Genomic DNA, 16,619 nt, shown 5'->3' on the forward strand with positions numbered 1-16,619 from the left:
ACATTTAGAAAGTAGATCTTAAGGAAAAAGAATTTACGTCGAAATACATGATTCCTTAGTAGAATGAATATTTGTCAGCCATCTCTGAGAGCTAAGACGAACTAAATTATCTGGCGGGATTTAAAAAAAGAAGAAAAAAAGCTCCGTGGGTGCTCAAATTAGACTTTAGTTGGATATAGTAGTTTATACACGTCAATTGAAATCCGACCGAAGTCGTTGTAAGAGTGAATGTGTCAAGAAACTTACCTTGTGACATTAATTTGATCTTCTATTTCCACTGTTCCCAAATTTCTGTATCCAGCATACAACATTTTATTCCCTTTGAGCCCAGATCCTCGTCCATCTATACTGCCATAAATAACGCTTTTATTGGTAGTAAGGTAAGTACTCCAATCAGCAACAAATCTGTCAGTAACTTGAAAAGAATCAGGTCCACCATATCTGGAAATAAATTTCTTGAAATCAAACAATTTTGTACGAAATTATATTAATGATGACGTAGAGAAAGGTATGAAGGATATATTGATTATTTTAGGACTATAATTGTGTTTAAACATGTTATTTAGCAGTTTCTTGGTTACAGGATGCTTGTTTTTCAATTACTATAAAAACCAAATAATTTTATCTTCAGTTTTAGATAAGTAATAATTAACTAAGAGTAGAAATAACATAGTACTTCTGTATAGCTGGTTGATTAGCTCATATATTTGTTGCGCATTGTTCCCGATTTCGATTTTCTGTGGGGGTACGAAGTTTTCAGTGTTGATCCTTCATTTTGAAGCAACTGAAGAGCTACCCAAGTTAAAAAGTACCGGCCTCCGCTCAAGAAACCCTAAAAATAAGGATGTTGGAAATCAATATACTAATATACTATTACGCATTGTTAGTTGAACTCGCATTAGCTGACCAGCAATAGTCCTTTATGGGTTGTAGCGGAAAAAAAAGAAAAAGTTTAAGTATCAGGACAAAAAAAAAAAAACTTTCAAATAGGAACTAACCTTGAGTCTTTCGGCTATCACTATTATTAGGTACAAGAAATCAGATGTATTTTTGTATTATTTTTTAAAATTTCTTTACCTTACAATGTCAAACAAACAAACACATATACAAACTTTCTTGAGTTGCTTGGTGCTTCTACAACTGTAGTTAGTTTTCTTCTCTCTTTTTTTATTTACATTTACAATGTTTATACACACTTATATAAATTGATATTTATATTGATTAGATGGGCTACGAAAGCAGTACAATACGATTGATTGTACTTGTGAATTCTTTTATTAAATCTTTTACTGTACTTAATGTTGAATAATAGATTGCTACTTTTGTATCCTGGTCCTAAAAGTACTTTTTACTATTTACTACTGATGAAATTTCAACATCAAAGCAATTAGGTTTTTGAACAAAACTCGAGTTACGGTAGGATTTCTCTTACTTGTGTTGTTAATGTTTTGGTTATGCAGAGTCATGACTTCGACTTTAGGCCTTCACCTGATAACTGTTCTCTTTTCTTCCTCTGATTTCCTTTTTCAGCACTCCTTATGAGACAATTCACATTTTCGTGATTAGTTAAAATACATTGTTCGATAGCTGACCAAAGATAACAGAAAACGAGCAAATGTTTCGTAACGCAATAACCCCTAATTACGAGGGTCAGTCGAAAAGTTAATTGCACAACTTCGTAAAAACTCTTGGAATACGGATATTTTGTTGAAATTTGGTGACAACAGGAAGTAGCGGCTGTGACGCGGCAGTTGTAGTTTGCTTACTAATCAGTTGTAAACATGTCCGGCAGCTGCAGATGACGTTCAAATTACAAGTGCGTGCAGTAAATCTGTTTTAGTGGGCAAAAAGATTTAACTGCACAGAAATTTATCGATAGGTACACAAAGTGTATAATGAAAATGCATTATCATGTCAAGCTATCGCAAAGTGGTGCAAAGTGCTTGAGAACGAATGTACAAATATTGACGAGGCTTAACATGAGGGAAACCATCAACTTCGATAAATGCTAAGAGCGTCCTCCTTCTAGCCCAGAAACAGTAATCCCCATGTTTTTCGTTCTATAAAGGAAGAACTTTCAAACTAACAGCGAGGTGAAAGATGTAACCCAATAACGGTTATCGGATGTTGGACGGAAATTTTTCACAGAAGACATAGAAAACCTTGTGCCACGCCTCGACAAATGTTGAAATAAAGGATGTGATTACTCGAAAAGTAGCCTTTGTATGAAACATATGTGTACAAATAAAAGTATTGTATAAGTTCACTCCTGTTTTGTTTTCTCAAGCAGTTCAACTAATTTGTTGACTGACATTCGTATAAAATATTGGCAGTTAGCTAAAACAAACTAAATAAGTGACAGTGATGACAATTGAGTTTTAAGTTCATTTAAAAGCATTATCTCCATCCGTGAACGGGTAATTTTTGCTGGCGAAACAGTTAGCACTATGGTTTCAGACTAATTTTCTCTACTAATACTACCCGTGTTCACACTCTGTGTAACATTAAATTCCCTTCACATTACAAAATAATAACTTCTACACATTTTAGTGTATTCCCTCTTGTTTTTACACCCAACCGCTAAAATACAAAGTTCTCTATATACTGGTTGGTCCCCTCTAATTTTATAGTTATATATATTTTAAGGATTCGATGTAGTCATTAGAAACTTTTGATTTTTTTTTTTCAAAATAGTACATGCTTTGAGTGAATTGGTTTCGCAGTTACCTGGGCTGAATTACAAATTGAAATAAGAAAATAAATCAAAAGACGATATATTTAATTTTATTATCGTCAATAATAAAATCTAATTCAATAACCATTATTACCGCTAATACAAAAGTAATATCTGTTTTAGTATCGTTTTTTTTTTCGGTGATTGTAATTAAAACTAACTCGCTTCTTTCTCTATCAGTTTTATCTCCCTTTGAATTTGTTATTTTCTCCCTTGCTTTCCAGAATTTAAGTTAACAAAAGATTTCGCTTGTGTAAAAATTTCGTCTCATCAGATAACTTGATAAAAGCCATTTCCCGCAGCTGCGTTTAAGTTCGGGAGGCAATTGCTCAACGATTTATGGTCTCCTTAGTCTAATCATAATTCAAACAATACAATTAAATTACAAACTTTGAACAAATTACAATGTTTTGAGTGTCATACTATTAAAATGTAAGGATGCGTTTTACTTACACATTTATAAGCAATGGATATTTGGTATTTCCAGATTCATCAAGGTCCGGGGGTAACCATAATTTTACTTGTGCCTTGAAGCCACCAGGAACATCAACTTCAATCCTTCGCGAAGTTGGCTTAGCTTTATCGCTAAGTAAATTTCTCATAGGTTTATTAGTCTCCCAAACGAGAAGCTGCTCACCTTCCTTAAATGAAAGGAAAATTTGGAGTAACATTATACAAGATATTACACCCTTACAATTAGGAGGAAAAGTGGATCTGAAAAGGTAGGGGGACACATAACGTCACTGTGCTTATCTTTGCCCATTGTAATTTTTTTAGCAAGTGCGGGGACGCCATAAATATTTTTTGGAAGTCGGTATCGGCGTCCTCCCGCGTTCCCCCTCACTTTTACCTCTGCTTACAACAATAATCGTATAATTATACATTAAAAGTAGACACTGAGTTGCGTGTTCTTCAATTTGTTTGTTCTTAAGTCGAAACGGTGCTAAGAATATAACGTCTCGGAAAGCAAACCGAGTGTTCGGATCTCACTCTAATAGTAGCTCTTGTTAACCTTGGTGTTTCATAAGGACGTAAAACATAATCACAAGAGTTAATCGTAACACATTATTAATCTGTACTAATCATGAGGGTAAATTATTTCTAATGAAAGCTGTAATATGTCGAGATAGTTTTAGATAGTTGATGAAATTATATTGATAAATTAAAGATATAAAGTTTTAAGATTGCAAGTAACGAGATGACATGAACAGAAGGTCGTTGTATAGGAATTGAATGAACTTTAGATGATGAGTGAAGAATATACACATACAATGATGCTATTCAACCGGTTCGCTAGAACCAGCTGTTAAAATATTTCCAGTTCACGGATCCGTTTGTTATACCCAGACATAACAGTAAATTTTACCCAGGAACAGTAAATTTTAGTTTAAACATCTTTATTTTTAGAAATTCTTACAACTACAGAGTTAAGTATTAATATATGATCTCTCACAACTAGGTATAAGCATTTATTTCTTAATTTCAAATGCTCAGATATCAAGAATGAGAACTGGGATCACATGAGTGTAAAGATGAGGGTTATTTATATTTGAAACGCATATATACCGTTATCAAAAATTGTTGATCCATTGCTGCATTAAAGTATTTCCAATACTTTTTGATAATCATGTATCTTGGATAATTCGTTTCGTAGATATTCGGAGTGCTACGTAGTTTCATGACACCACCTTGTATTAGGATACTGTGTAGGTCTCTACTTGTCACTTGTGGTATCCAGTAAAACAAAAATTCTTTTGTCTGCCTTGTATGGTTTGTTTTCTAACAGAGTTTTATATATATATATATATATATATATATATATATATATATATATATATATATATATATATATAGCATTGCCAGATTTAGTAAACGAAAAACCGGAACACCAATATCAGGCTGTATATAAGATCATGGTTCCTACTCATTTGGTCAGAATCAATTAATTACCTGTCTTTTCCAGGTTATACTATTCACAATTTTCCAGTGCATTATATACACAGTTAACACAAATGAAGCCCACAAGGGATGTATAAAGAATGTGAATAGGTAGCATAAGAAGAGCCGCCTGGCGACCCCTATTCCGAATTCCGATTTTTTTGTGTTTAGCAGGTCCTAAATATTGCACCAATTACGACACACTTTCCCATTTATGATTGAAGAGATAAATTTTCCTTTGTTGCATCATCATATGAGTCAGAAATACTACCTTCCGTTTGAAAGGAAGACATACTAGTTCTTGCAGGTTTTTTTTTTTTTTTTTTTTTTTTTTTTTTTTATCGAAACGACAATGACTCAAAACAGACTTCTACCTAGGTCGCTGCCAGACAACATGAGAGTCATTTGGTAAGTATTTTCACAACCTCGAAGTATTTAGTCTTCAAATCTCTTGGGAAGAAAGAAAGAAAAAAAAAAAAAGGCGCAGTTTCAAATACACTGATAGCGTTTATCACCAGTACAATTCTGATTATAAACGCAATCAGTACGTTTGAAACGTCAATTAAAATAAATAAAATATGGATAGAAAACCTATATTTTAATACTTCTTAAAACAGCAAAGTTTAGTTTATTTAATAATATGATGAAATCACAAACTATGAATGAAAAACTCATCATTAATTCTATTCATGAAAATAAAATTTTCAATTCTGTGGGTGAAACTGAATAAGATTTTGTAATACCTTAATTTTAGTATACATGCATAACATTATTCTACTGCATTATAACATGCTGAGATGTCTCAGAGGTTGTTTGTATACAAGATTGTGTATTACTCATGTATATCATAGTACCTGATGAGGCCAAAAAGATAGTTGGTGAAATTGTCACAAGTATTTAGTTTTTTAGAGTAAATATATTGTTTGGCTCAGCAAATAATAAGTTTGTATTAAAAAATATTGTCATTCATAACAATAACAGATTAATATAACAACCATTCTTTGATTTGAGTTACTAATTCACTGTACCCTTTTAGTTATTAATATAATTTGATCTGTATTTTTTTAAAAATATTTTAATTTCTTTTGAAGCATGAAACAATAGACTCTGCTGTTTTAAGAAGTATTAAAGTACTTATAGACACCTTCCAGAGAAGTCTTTGTGAATCTATACCTGTTGTCTAGATCTATTGCTAGCATCTTTTAAGGACACGTTTTATATTTAGAGTTGTCCTCAATAACTTAGTCATGTGAATAATAATTTCCTTTAATTTAATAATAATTTGCTCGTACTTCATAAGATAATTTTTGAAGTCTGTGTACACTGATATTTTATTTTGTACTCATTTTCTTTACCACTTTGTAAAGAATTTAATTTGCACAATTATTTAGTTTTCAATGACGTAAAAATCTTTAATATGAATGACAAAATTTCAAACATGTTTACTAAGGCAAAATTGTAAATAGTCATTATAGGTGGAGCTTTATTTTATAATTTCAGTTTATTTCTATCAGTAGCCTGTAACGCCCAGGTCGAGAACGACTGTTTTAGAATAAATTACCGGTAATTTTTTTACAAACTGTTCTTATTTCTTTAAAAAAGAAAAAAAGAAGAAAATTACCTTATTATGTATGGTAACTTGAGGTACATCTGGACCATTGCATATAAGAACGTAATGTGATTTATCTTTGCTAAATTCAGCAGAGTTGTAAGTACATTTTTTCCCTCCATCTTCAGTCTTAACTTTACATGAGAGGCACTCTATTTTATGAGGTGCCCCAATAATACTGTCACTCACTCTATATAGATGCTGTTTGAAGGGACTACCCTCCTCCGTCGCAGTAAAGTATCTTAAAGCAAAAAAAAAAAAAAAAAAAAAAAAGTACAATGTAATGCACAAAGAAAAATTTAGTATTCATTATAGAGTATTATTAAACTTAAATATTATAGTACAGTAGACTAACCACTATCCGGCCTAGTCAAAAGCAACTATCTGTAATAAAATGAACATTTTTTTTTTTTTTTGAATGACCTACTGGACTTTTAACGCCTGCATAAAAACGCGACTTTGCCAAGTAGAAATAGTAATTTACAAATAATTGCCAAGTAGAAATAGTAATTTTCAGAGACTAAAACTGTAAGTTTTGGCTCTTTTATCTTATGCTTACCGTTTTACATTTGTGTAGTCGTTTATCAATGAACAATAAAATACATTTAAAGCATTCTTTTAATGATAAGCCCTACGTTTACGTTAGTGTTTTGTTTATTTTAAAATTATATATACTGTACATAGTACACCATTTTATGTTTGCCGCAATTAAATCAGGCATTTAAAATTTTATCTTAAAATGTGTGCAATATGTATACGTGGGCTTCGTTTTTCTATACTACTTTTTTTCTTAAAATAAAATGAAATGAAATCTTTGAGTTTTACGTCCCACGGTTATGCCGGTTAGGCTAAAGGAGACGGTGATTATGAGAAATGAATGAAATGGTGGAATGAAGAAAGTGGGAGGAAACGGGAGAACCCCGAGAAAACCCACGCACGCGGTGTTTGTCCACCACAAAGTTCACTTGGCGGGGACTGGGATCGAACCCGGGACCCCAAGCACCAGAGGTGAACGCTCTACCACAGAGCCACCGCGGCCCTACTTTTTTTTTCTTAATTGTGCATTACGAATATACTGACCCTGGGCTAAGGCATCAGAAAATATTAATTACAGTAGTTTTTTAGTCTAAAAAATGTGTATAGATGAGGCAAAAAAGTGAGTAAGCATAGAAGTCTGGCCTATCCAGCATTTTTGTTATCCAGGCTGCCGTTCCGTCACGTTTGGCTGGATAGTCGTGAATTTACTGTACTTTTTTTAAAATGTATTACTTTATAGTATATTCTTTTGTGCCGTTTCTCGCTCTTGTTTATAATTTATTAAAACACCTGATACGTTTAGCACGTAAATATATTTTATAACATTCACTACCAAATTCCTTTTTTTAATTAATAATAATAATATAGTAAGATTTATTGTGTTGGAAAAGATACAAAATTAGATGGAACAACTCGTACTTGACGGGAAATTCTCCATGTTGACAAAAAAAAAAAAAAAAAAAAAAAATTGTTTAGCTATTTTCCTCCCTCGACGAGGTGATCCAGCACTGGACGACGTCTTTGGTTTACATTCTGCCAAGTTACCGTGGACCCATGTCTTCCTACCTGGATGTTGGAGAAGATTATTGCTGACCGTAGGGACTATTTCTGATTTTTCCGATACGTTTTACTTCACATTGCCATCTTTCAGATTCTGTAACTTTTTATTATTATTATTATTATTATTATTATTTTTTTTTTTTTTATTTAACATCTAATAGCTTTTGTGCAAAAGATAACTCATGAAGCATTCATAAACTATCGCTGTGTTCTTAAGCAAAATGCATTAGCTCTATTTGAGATAACTACGTGAAAACTGCCACGACTACCAGTCGCTACGTACTAAGTGATTTCCGCTAGAATGAACACACTCAGTGGCGTATTTAGGGGGGCTTCCGGGCTTAAGCCCCCCCAAAACCTTACTTACTATAATAAAGTATATGAAATATCTTGCAGAATTTTCACATTTTCAGGCAAAGCCCCCCCCCCCCCCGAAAGTTAGCAAAGCCCTCCCCGAAACAAAATCGTAAATACGCCACTGAACACACTATTTAGAGCCAATTTAGTTTCGAGCATTTCCAATTAATTTTACTGTGTCGGAACTGAAGGAAAAGGAATCCATATTTTTTGACTATAGACTTAGATTACACCCCGTTTAAATATTTAAAGTATAATCTACTTCAGCCAAACATCGGTAGCCAGTAAGTATTGTTACACATCAAAACCTATTTCAGCATTTGTTTACAGTATGTGCAGAGAAAAAGACTATTCCCATTAGAAATGAAATTATAATGAGAATGCCAAAATCATTGTTCATTTTTTTATTTATTTATTTGTAAGTATAGTTTTAAGGAAAGTGAAATAACTGTCAAAAAAATGTTACTAGTCAATCAAATATTAACCACTTACTTGTCAATAGAATATAATATCAACTAAAATCATTACATTTACAGTACACGTACTTCAGATACACTTTTATTTTCTCTTTCCAATACTATTACATGAAATTTTTATAGCCAAGAAAAAAATTATATAAATTTATATATACTAAATTTATTTCTATTTAGTTTATATATATATAATGTTATTAGGGACAAATTACATTGAAAATAATCACTAATATAGTACCGATTCGATTTCTTACCATATAGTCACTACCTAGTAGCTGGTTCTTCGCGTTTAGAAACCATAAGATAAATTAGTTTCGCAAGGGAAAAAATGAACGAGCTAATTTTCTGAAAAATATGATTATGTAAAGTAAAACTTGAGAATATTTCATATCAGATAGTAGTATCAGATCACCACAAAATATTACTGCATTCTAAATTTAGAAGCATTCAGTAACTTACGCACACGATTTTTCTCATTTAAAACAATAACACCATTCAGAACCGCACAAAAGTTGTCCAGCGTTCTGGACATAAAGATGGAGTGGGTTTTGAGAAGCATGAAAACAGCGATATTTATATTAATACTTACATCTTTCCATCAGGTTCGTCCCATCCGAGAATTTCCGTCACCACAAATTTCCCTGAGGTCAAAGCAGTAGGGATTCCAGAACTATCAATCATTGTTACATGTCTAAAATCACCAACACTACCTTGACTATGAGGGAAAATGAGCGCAAGCTTAGTTCCTTTGGATCCGAATAAGGGTGGCACAAATAAATCCACCCATCCTCGTTCTTGTCGAGTTTCCAAAATCTATCAAAGAAAACAAACCTATTAAATTCAACTCCAATAGTTTGGTATATCTGAAATACCTCAACTCAAAATACTGCGAATCCAACTTTTCCTTAATCAATAATTTTTGTTTTAACAAAAATAAATAAAATAGAAGTAATGTGTTCAAATAAAGCAAGAAGGACCACAAAAATGGGTTGCACAAGACGTGTGCACACTAAGAAAAGGTTTATAGTACATGCATAGAATTTTAAAATGAGAATATATTTATTTCTTTCCTGTATTGTTATTATTAAACTTCTTACGTATGCAATTCAGAAATACGAATAAAAAAGGTACCCTTTCGTATATAATCTACTTTAAATAACTAACCAATCAAATTCAATGTCAAAATTAGAAATATGTATGATAAATACTGTGAAAATTATTGTCGTTAGTTTCTGAAATCATGATTTACAATTAATATGTACGTAAAGAGTAGGTATGTTACGTAATGAACGTGACTTTGTCCTTTTACTTTTACGAATATAATTGTTCTGTTACCAGATAAATTAGTTTTCTATTATAATAATTGCTTAGTTCATTACTTGTCTATTGATCTTAATATTTGTACATAGTGGCTGGGCTCATACACAGATACTACATAATGAAATGTTCAAAGTGATAAGTAATTACTATCGTATCGATATATACATTTTTTTTGTACTAATGTCACTGATTTTATTAATTATGGGTCGATATATACCAGGGTGTCTACTAAAATTTCAAAATGAAATTTCGTGACTTTTTCGTGACCTTTTCTTTACCAAACTATAAAATTTCGTAACATTCTCAAGTACGAATTTGGGTGCGAATTAGGCCAAATTTTCATACATGTGATAGAAGCATACTTTGGTTGCGATTTGGTAGCGTCTAAAGCCGACCATAGACATTTTTGGTGGTGAATTTTGACGTCTTATAGAACAAAATTTTCCGGTCTGCACTTACATTTGTACAGATGAAAAACAAATTCGTGACCCAAAAGCTAAATTTCGTGACTTTCATGACCGTTTTCTGATTTCGTGACTTTTTCATGAATTTCGTGACCGATAGACATCCTGTATATACATATTTTTCAGTACCAATAAGTGTTCCCTAGCACCAATAAGTGTTCTGTCTTTATGAATTAAAATTAAACCTGTCGTTTAACATTCAATGGTTATGCTCTGTACCTCAAAGGAAAATATGATAATAAATGCCAATTAATGATGATAGAAGAATTAGTGCAATGAAGGAAAAGTAAGCGAAAACGGAAGAATCCAAAGAAAACGAATGACTAAGATGGTATCTACCACAAACGTATATGAGCTGGGAGTAAACTAAAGAATATTTTACATCATAGGTGAATTCTCTACCATCGAACCACCATAACCTCTTTCACTTTACTTAAACATTTTATTATTCACGATTTTAAATAGTTAGGGAGGTAGAAATTTATTCAATGTTCGCCTCGAAACAGAATTATGCAATTATGTTTTATTACATAATTATTTAATTATGAAAAATGGTAAATGGACAGATTCATGGTGAATATGAAGATGATCTTGTATTATAGAATTGAAAATAAAACTTTCTATATAAAATTTAAACTTAATTTATACTTACACTTGAGCAAGTACCAGTGTTTGCATTGCAACGGCTAATTACTGCAACATTTTGTACTCGGTTCATCCAAATAGCCACAACTTCTTCGTCATTCGCCCAACTAACAGCTGATAAGATATGGTCTCTATAAGAAAGAGTATATAGAACAGTTTTAATATGGTCCTTTACCATTATTAAAGAGTTTCAAATTAAAGCAACATAACTTAGTTTCAAATTTGTCAATGTTAATAGTAGCCAAATTTTTTTAAAAAAAATCTCAAATTATTTGGTTTGTTAGGTAGTACTTGTATATTGTATAACTTGATCATTTCAAAACTACAGAAATTTATTACAAGTTGTACTAAATATATTATTAATTTCATTTAGTCTAATCTACATTTAAATTTTTAACTTAATTACCAATTGTATGAGCAATGACACTAAATATAATTGTCCTTATGCATCTTCCTTCTCACCTGTAACATATTACGAGGCGGATCCAGAAAGTAAGTTTCCCACGCGTCCCATAGCTAGGAAACCGTATGTTGCGCGAAGCGACTGCGTGTACGTGAGAGAGTAAGGTCCTAACATGGCACATGCGCCAGCGGAACTTCCCTATTTTTCTCAGTAGCGTCGTGGCAGTGGTTGAAAATGGACGTTCCTATTCCAGCTCCCGCCGCGTGTGAAGTGCGAGCAGTGATAAAGTTTTTGAATGCACAGGGCATAGCACCAATCGAAATCCATCGTCATCTGTGCCAGGTCCATGGGCCTAACGGCATGAGCAAGCAGATCTTGCAGATTTTCCACTCCTTATTGCACACCACTGTCACGGAGTGCCTGTTGATCAAGAAGTTTTGTGTTGAAGCAACTGACCTTAGAGCACAAAGCAAGGCGCACAGGGTCAGCATTGACATTTTTGCAACGATACAGCTGACGACGGATTTCAATCGGTGCTATGCCCTGCTTTTTGGCCTGCGTATGCATGATTTTCTTTACACTGGTAAGGACCACCATCCACAGTTTCTCGATTTCGAAATAGGACCTCTTGAAATTTGGCTTTTTCATGATTTTGGACAGCTCTAGCTCTGAAACTATGCACTTTTCCCCACAGGTCCATATGAACTTTTTCTCTTATGTTTCATTAAGCACTACGACAGTACAACTAAAGGCAGCGACATTCTTTCCACAATCCTCATATGCACAAAATACAAATATAACTGACTCTTTATTCCTCTCCCAGCAACCTTTCCGCAACCTTGCTGCAGAATATTATTGTCAAATAGTCTTTGAAATAGGAATGGATCAACGAGCAAAAGGAAGTCAACTGCACGTGTTGCTTATGGATTGAGTGGCATTATCACAGTAGAAAGAAATGTCTTCAGGGGTGCTTTGTCTTGTCATAAACAGTGTTCCCACATAGAGCTTCGGTTCAATGACCACAATTAACTGTTGAAAAAGATCAGCGTAAATGAAATGCACATTATTGAAGTTCAAGCGGCTAGGTTTCTGTTGTCCATTGCTCCAAGGAGGGGGGGGGGAATACTAAGAAGTGACGGGTGGTACAAATGGAATTTTTGATAATTTCTGAGGGAAATTTTAACTTAAGTTCCTAATATCAGCGGCTCACAATCGCTGCCCACTGCTTAATGCTCACTTTGTCAACTTCTGTTAGTTAATATGTCATTCAACATTTTCGTTTTTATTCTGAGTCGTTTCGTTTTTGTTGTTTATAATGATGTGTGTTTTAACTTTTTAATAGTACTTTGTTTTTCATGTAATAATAATGGTCAACGATTAAAAAAATGAAGTGAGTAACTTATTGAAAAAGAAAACTACGAAACTTGAAAGATGATGAGAGGCAAGCGAAGGCTCTAAAAAGTTTCTTTCAATTTCTGGACAAAAATTCAAAAGTGATAATCATACAAATGTTGAGGTGGGGAGTTATCAATACAACTTACTCTTAACGAAGAATTTGTAAGTCTACAAACTTTTGAAATTTTAAGTTTATTTTACTTGAGTTCAGAAATTTAATTGTTAAATGAAAATGGAATGGATAAGGCTTTTCGGTTATGGATCTTATGTTAAATTTAATGTATTTCAAAATTTATTTCAATACAATTAGTTTTCACGCAGTATATGCGTATATAACTCGAAAGGATAACTGTAATCAAAATCAAAAGGTCATTAGGATATAATTACCCCTTTTTTCTTCTTCCTTTTTTTAAAGAACTTTCACTGTCAATCACAGCAGCGTATACATACGCTTCAATCCATTTTTTCGTATTAAATTTCGGTGGAACGATATTTTTAAACATTTGGTAATCGTCCTAATGCAAAGTAGAGTTTTGATTATTAGTAACTTGTGTTCAGGGATGCACCGACGGTGGTGGTCCAAGAGTCTGGATCCCCCAGAACTTTTAATTTTTAAGAAAATTAGCACAATTTCAGGAGGCAAATACACAAAACTATTTGCATTTTGTAGGCTAGTTCAAAATCTCTTCGGACCCAAAAGAGTGTGCAATTGCTTGTGCATACATTGTGTTACTCATTGCCTGATTTTGAACGTCTGTGTTGAAAGAGACATGAAAGGACTGAATTGTTTTATGGACCTAAGGGACCCTGAAAAGAATTTTTGTGCGAGAGACTTGCTTTTGAAGTTCCGCCAGTGGATCAAAGACAAATATCGATTAAGGCACACACTTTTATAATTTATTTGTATTAAACAAGTTCAGATAAAATTAATAAAGAATTATTTGAGACCAATTGTATGTCGAGAACGATTAAATGGACTAGCTTTGATGTCCATTGAAAATGGCATACTCAATGAAATGAATACAAATGGAATAATAAGAGATTTTGCCAAGTTGAAAACCAGAATAGTGTCTTTGTAATATGAACTTCTTAGTAACAAAGAAACGAGAAATTAAGCTAATTACCATAATCGTATCACTAGAAAATAGTATGTAAATATGCCTTTAATGAAGCATAAGAGTATATCTCTTTGTCAGAATCAAACCTGTGTTAATGTTAGAGTTGAGGCTCATGAGTTTTATTCTGTTTCGATTTTTATGTGTGAATGTATACTTGTCAAAATACATCTTAGGTATATATCTTACTTTTGTATTGTGCTTATTTAATAAAAAAATGCTATTAATTATTAAAATTGGAACTTTGTTCAGTATTCGTCAATTAGTTATAATTTCGCTGTTTTTCATTAATAATTCACAGAGAGACTACAATATTGAATGAATTTGCAATTGTAACAATTATTTGAAGAATTTTTGTCCATTAAAATTTTCTATGCTTTTACTAGCAGCGTTCACCCCGCTTCGCTGCGGTCACCCCGGAACGCAATAAACTTTGTTACTTAGATAATTTTTACTTTTTCGCTTTCAAGTGATATGATAAAAACCATAGAAGATTGCAGTAAATGTTAACATTATATCGCCTGTCATTTATGTTAACCCGCCCCGCTTCGCTGCGGTCACCCCCGAACGCAATAAACTTTGTTACTTAGATAATTTTTACTTTTTCGCTTTCAAGTGATATGATAAAAACCATTATAACGCCTGTCATGTATGTTAACCCGCCGAGTGACACGGTCATGCGGGTTGCATATAAATACGTTTATTTTTATACCTATGATGAACTAACAAAGGATTTGTACGTAATGGACACCTGAATGGTCAATTATCTCAAGACACTGGTAATTGAAAATTAAAGTGATATGATAAAAACCATCTAGGGTCCAAATCCTAATAACCCCCCAAAAATAAAAGAAATTGGTTCAGCCGTATTAGCGTGATGAGCGGACAAAGGATTTGTACGTTCTCTTTTATATATATAGATTATGATTTACATGAGAGTGCTTAAATGTTGTTTACTTACATTTAAGAAATGTCTAAAACTGGCCCTGTGTAAAACTGTGTGTACTAATAGGTTGTCACCATAAGAAAATGGTTGGAAAGCACTAACCCAGTAGAACATGCACTGTATGATGGCAATAGCACTTCCAATCAATGCAATAGCGTTCCAAAGCAGCCTTTCAAAGAGAGGAGACAAATTTGGCATTGTTTTATGTAGTTCACTAGTTCAGCGTTTCTCAACCGCTGTGTCGCGAATACATGTCAGGTGTTTGTTGTTGTTGTTGTTGTTGTTGTTTTACGTCCCACAGTTATGCCGGTTAGGCTAAAGGAGACGGTGATGATGAGAGATGAATGAAATGGTGGAATGAAGAAAGTGGGAAAGTGGAATGAAGAAAACCCACGCACCAGAGTTGAACGCTCTACTACTGAGCCACCGCGACCGCGACCCGGTGGTCGCGAGATTTTTAATGTCTTCTAAGATCTTCCACCAAGAAATTATCTTTAGAAGATAATACAAATTTATCACCAATTGACTTTATTTCACACTTGTCTTCCAAGTTTAAAGCTGGAAAGTTTGCTTTTAACGCTTTTATTTTTCTTTGGAAGGAAACACTGGACATGAGAGTGTGTCTGTCAAGAGTTCGTCCTTACATAGATATACTTTGAAAAAATCACCAGGGACAAATATCTTATCTCACTAGTTTTAGGTTTGATGTCGTCTTCTTATATTTCTGATGGTAATATTTCTTTCTCATATTCCTGCTTAAGAGTCATGAGTTTCTTTTATGTTAATGCTTCTATTCAAGAGTCTTACGTAATTTGCTTGTGAGATTTGTATCTCATAGTCGTTCCATAATAAAAAATGTATTGTATGTATTATTATGTGTTTGCCTTTTTGCATCTAGGAAAAGTCGCGAAAGTTTGAAACGTACTTTTGTCTTTTGTGTGCCACAAAGGAAAAAAGGTTGAGAAACGTTGCACTAGTTCACTATTTAATTTCGAGTCAGTTTTTTTTTTTTTTTTGTGTGTGTGTGTGTGTGTGTGTTAAAGGTTGCAGCACCATCATACAGTACTCAAAGAGAAGACTCAAAGAATTAATTGGTAAAAAGAAATAATTTTTAGGCTTACAAATAATATTATATAAAAGTTTAATTATAACTTTCTTTTAAGTTGGTAATATCACTTCCAGACAGTTCTTGGACTTCCAATGCCTGTCGCGACAGAGAAACGGTAATTACTTTACTTTTTAAATTTCGTTTGTGATTCTTTATTTCTAAACTCGAAATATTACTTTTCTGCCTTACACTAAACATTTAATCAAATATTTGAACGATAACGTTAATATCGAGATCCGCAAAGTAGGTAATCCGCAAAGTAGGTAACATTTTCAATTTGAAAATCTAGAAACTCGAGTAAAATATTATTGATTTCAACTTTCACCTTAATAATAATATTACAGGATTTCAGTACTTTTACAGGACAATTTTCTTTCGTGATATTACAGCTAAATTAATTCAAAGCACTCCAAACCATTTCCAATATTAATCCTTTAAAGACCGACGTAATACATAAACGCACAGATAATTATTCTGGTGGTCACGGATGTGGTATATAAACACAACGTCTGGACG

The 16,619-nt window shown here is 33.0% G+C and overlaps 1 protein-coding gene across 2 annotated transcripts in view; it reads right to left on the reverse strand.

Moving 5' to 3' along the window:
- The window catches only part of LOC145674435 (venom dipeptidyl peptidase 4-like), a 306,212-nt gene that overhangs the window by 44,115 nt on the left and 245,478 nt on the right, over nucleotides 1-16,619 (reverse strand). For both annotated transcript variants that reach the window (XM_081744492.1, XM_081744501.1), the window contains exons 9-13: nucleotides 11,144-11,267; nucleotides 9,297-9,520; nucleotides 6,294-6,522; nucleotides 3,188-3,375; nucleotides 247-441 (exon numbers count right to left, since the gene is read on the reverse strand). In XM_081744492.1, coding sequence (XP_081600618.1) covers nucleotides 247-441; nucleotides 3,188-3,375; nucleotides 6,294-6,522; nucleotides 9,297-9,520; nucleotides 11,144-11,267 — 960 coding nt within the window. The remainder of the gene's footprint in view (nucleotides 1-246; nucleotides 442-3,187; nucleotides 3,376-6,293; nucleotides 6,523-9,296; nucleotides 9,521-11,143; nucleotides 11,268-16,619) is intronic.

This window comes from Thermobia domestica, chromosome 2 (genome assembly GCF_964235325.1).
Source record: "Thermobia domestica chromosome 2, izTheDome1.hap1.1, whole genome shotgun sequence".
In the NCBI taxonomy this organism is placed as follows: domain Eukaryota; kingdom Metazoa; phylum Arthropoda; class Insecta; order Zygentoma; family Lepismatidae; genus Thermobia; species Thermobia domestica.